General features: G+C 37.9%; 1 protein-coding gene across 1 annotated transcript; it reads right to left on the reverse strand.

Moving 5' to 3' along the window:
- Positions 1-2,036: 2,036 nt before the first annotated feature.
- On the reverse strand, positions 2,037-2,444 carry LOC143621664 (uncharacterized). Its single transcript, XM_077093020.1, has one exon. It carries the CDS (start codon positions 2,442-2,444, stop codon positions 2,037-2,039), a length of 408 nt encoding a protein of 135 aa, XP_076949135.1.
- Positions 2,445-3,082: the final 638 nt, after the last annotated feature.

Raw genomic sequence — 3,082 nt, forward strand, 5'->3', positions numbered from 1 at the left:
TTTAGGGAAATCAAACCCTAAAGATGTTTTTGAGTACAAAGTGTTGGAAAAGTCCATCTTGATTGGCTTGCTGAGATCAATTGGTTAGGAACATTTTTCTTTAACAAAAACAATCTTCTTCAGCTTAGATGGCAATTGTGAAGAACTTTCCTCTTGTTCTTTTGAACATCTTCTTCTTGGAGCATAGTCCGCATCACCTACATCAAATAATTCATGATTAGAGAAAACTGGGTAGATAGGTGGACGACTTTGATCATAAGAGAATTTGCTTTGTTTTTCTGTTTTCTTCTTGATGGCCGGTGGTGATCTAGCACATATATCAAATGGAACATGCTCTCTTCTCATTTTCTCATGATGTTCTCTCACCTTTGATGTCATAGGTGGCAGAAGAGGAATTTTGTCACCTTTCTTCTTCTTTGCTCCTTTCTTCTTCTTCCTCTTTGATGACTGAGAGCTTCCACAGCTACAATTTCTTTCTTCACTGGAGTATTCACTCCACTTCTTTTTCTCTCCTTGAAGCTGTTCATCCACCACAGTTTCTTGCTTGTCAGCCTTTTTCATTACAAATTCTCCATTCTGATCTACTATCACATCATCATATTGCTTGATAAATTCTAGCTTATCATCAAACACATTTTTGAACTGTTTGAGATACTCATTTCTGCTCTCTTTATCAACTTTCAATAGGTAACTATCACAGAACGGGGGTGGAACTTTCTTGTACTTCTCTTCTTCAGTCATCTTTTCAGCATGACCAACAATGTTTCTAGTAGAGACTAGGTTTTTTAAAAACTCAATTTCAATCAACAACTCAGCATTCTTGAGTTTCTCTTCAGCAAACATTTTCTTCAGTCCTTCTATCTCAATTCTCATTCTGGATTGAGCTTGATATGCTACCATGCAATCATCCTCCAAACCTTTGATTTGACTTTCATATGTAGCCTCACTTTCAGCATACATATTTAGAAAGACATCCTTCCTACCACATTCAATTTTCCATTTTCCAACCTCCTGATTTAATTCTTCAATTTTAGCAAGAAGATCAGAAATAGAAGTATCCGAATCTACCTGAGTGTTTGAAGTTTCAGCCTTCTCATTAATTTTGGCCATTAATGCAACATTTACTCTGTCCATCTAAGCAGCATGATTACTCCAGTCAAACTCTCCATCCTTAGCCACCCTTGCAACGACCACATTCCCTTGATCTCTTTGCTGGTTCACACCATTTTTAGATGGTCTGCTTTGATTTGTATGAACCTGCATTTGATTAGTTCTCTGAGGTTGAAATGTTTGTTGCTGGGTTCTATTCTGATTTTGATAAGGATTTTGATTTGGCATTTGAGTCCTTTGCTGCTGAAAGTTCTGATTCTGATTCTGATTCTGATAGAACTGACTTTGATTGAGTTGATTTCCAAACTGTCTTGGCATGTTGCACTCTCTTGCAAAGTGTCCAGGTTGTTGACAGTTATAACAGATGGCCTTGGATTTGTCAAATCCAATTCTTTCATTTGGTCCATTGAAACTACTTCTTCCAGTTCTGTTATACAACCTTTTACTTCTTACTGCAACATGGGCGCTTGCCATTTGATGTCTATATCTTCTAAATCATCAGCATCAATTTTTTCTAAGTCTTCTTGCATGATGCTTGTGTTTATCAGATTCTTGGCCACAAAGGCATCATAAGACTCAGTGAACATTGAGAACAAGGCCTGATAGTCTGTTCCTTGAGTCTGGTTGTGATATGCAAAATTTGATTGCCCATTTCCAGTAGATGAATGGTTATCTTCAATCAGTTGCACATTGAATCTTGACTGATTGTTACATGAGGAGTGTGCATCTGATGGTTCCTCATCAATAGGTTGTTGATTCTTGACAGAGAGGTTGCCCATGGGTGCCACAAGTGCATTGTACATTTGGAAGCTTGGCTTGTCCTCTCGAATCATGTGATTCTCTATCATTTCATGTTCAGCAGCCTTGAGGAAGGCAATCACATCATCTAGTTTGAAGGTAGGAAAACTTGCGTTTTCCTTTATGAACTAGCTTGCAGTATACCATTTCCCAGACAGAGATGATAAAAGCTTCTTGTTAAGCTCAAAGTCGGAAATCTGCAAATTAGTGGTCCTTATTTCATTTACAATGGTCATGAACCTTTGTAACACTAACTTTAGACTTTCTCCTTCCTTAAACTTGAACCTGTCCAACTGCTGCTTCAGTCGATCTTTCTTTATGTCTCTTAACTCAGTGTTACCTTCAAACATTTCAATCACTGCATCATACATATCCTTAGCATTCTTTTGATGATTTACAGTGGTTAGAATCTCCCATGAAAGTCCCAACTTCAGCATGGACAGTGCTTTGTCATCCCTCTTTTTCATTCTTAGATCTACCACAGCACTATTATTTGGAGCGGCTGAAGGAGTGTAATTCCCTTCAGTAATAGCCATCCAAAGTTCTGGATCGTTGTAGTTCACAGTAGCCTCAAACAACACCTTCCACTTTATGAAGTTCTCTTGTCTAAGTAATCTTGGAATCTTGTTGGTTGAAACTTCTTGATCTTCCATTTTACCAGATCTGATGTTATCAATAGCAATGCACAGTTAATCTTCACTTTTCCTCACAAACCTTCAGTCCCGTGATCTTCAGTGAGCTTACTAAAGCTCTGATACCACTTGTCAGGACCGTCTGTCGGGTGCAACCTTAGCAAAGGTTTGACAAGAACACACCAACTTAATTACTCAAAGACCGATTGAGTATCCCAGCGGAATCAGGATATTCAATGATTGAGAATGAAAGCTTGTGGAGAATTATCAAACACAAAACAATAAATGATAATCGGTAAAGACTATTTCAAGGACAAAGATTCACTATATTAAATGATACGTCAATGATACAGTGAATGGAATGTCTAGGGTTTTGTGTGACAGCGGCTTTTGATATTCGTCTGCAAAGATTGTCAGTATGCGTGCCAAAAAAACCCGTGCCCTAGTCATACCCTAGGATGTCTATATATAGACCTTAACATTCCATGTATACGTCTTAGACATTACATAATGAAAGATAAATCTAATACAAGTGTTTCAGA

Source organism: Bidens hawaiensis, unplaced genomic scaffold (assembly GCF_021521415.1).
Source record: "Bidens hawaiensis isolate Kalapana, Puna unplaced genomic scaffold, B.hawaiensis_p1.1 tig00002924_1, whole genome shotgun sequence".
Classification (NCBI taxonomy): domain Eukaryota; kingdom Viridiplantae; phylum Streptophyta; class Magnoliopsida; order Asterales; family Asteraceae; genus Bidens; species Bidens hawaiensis.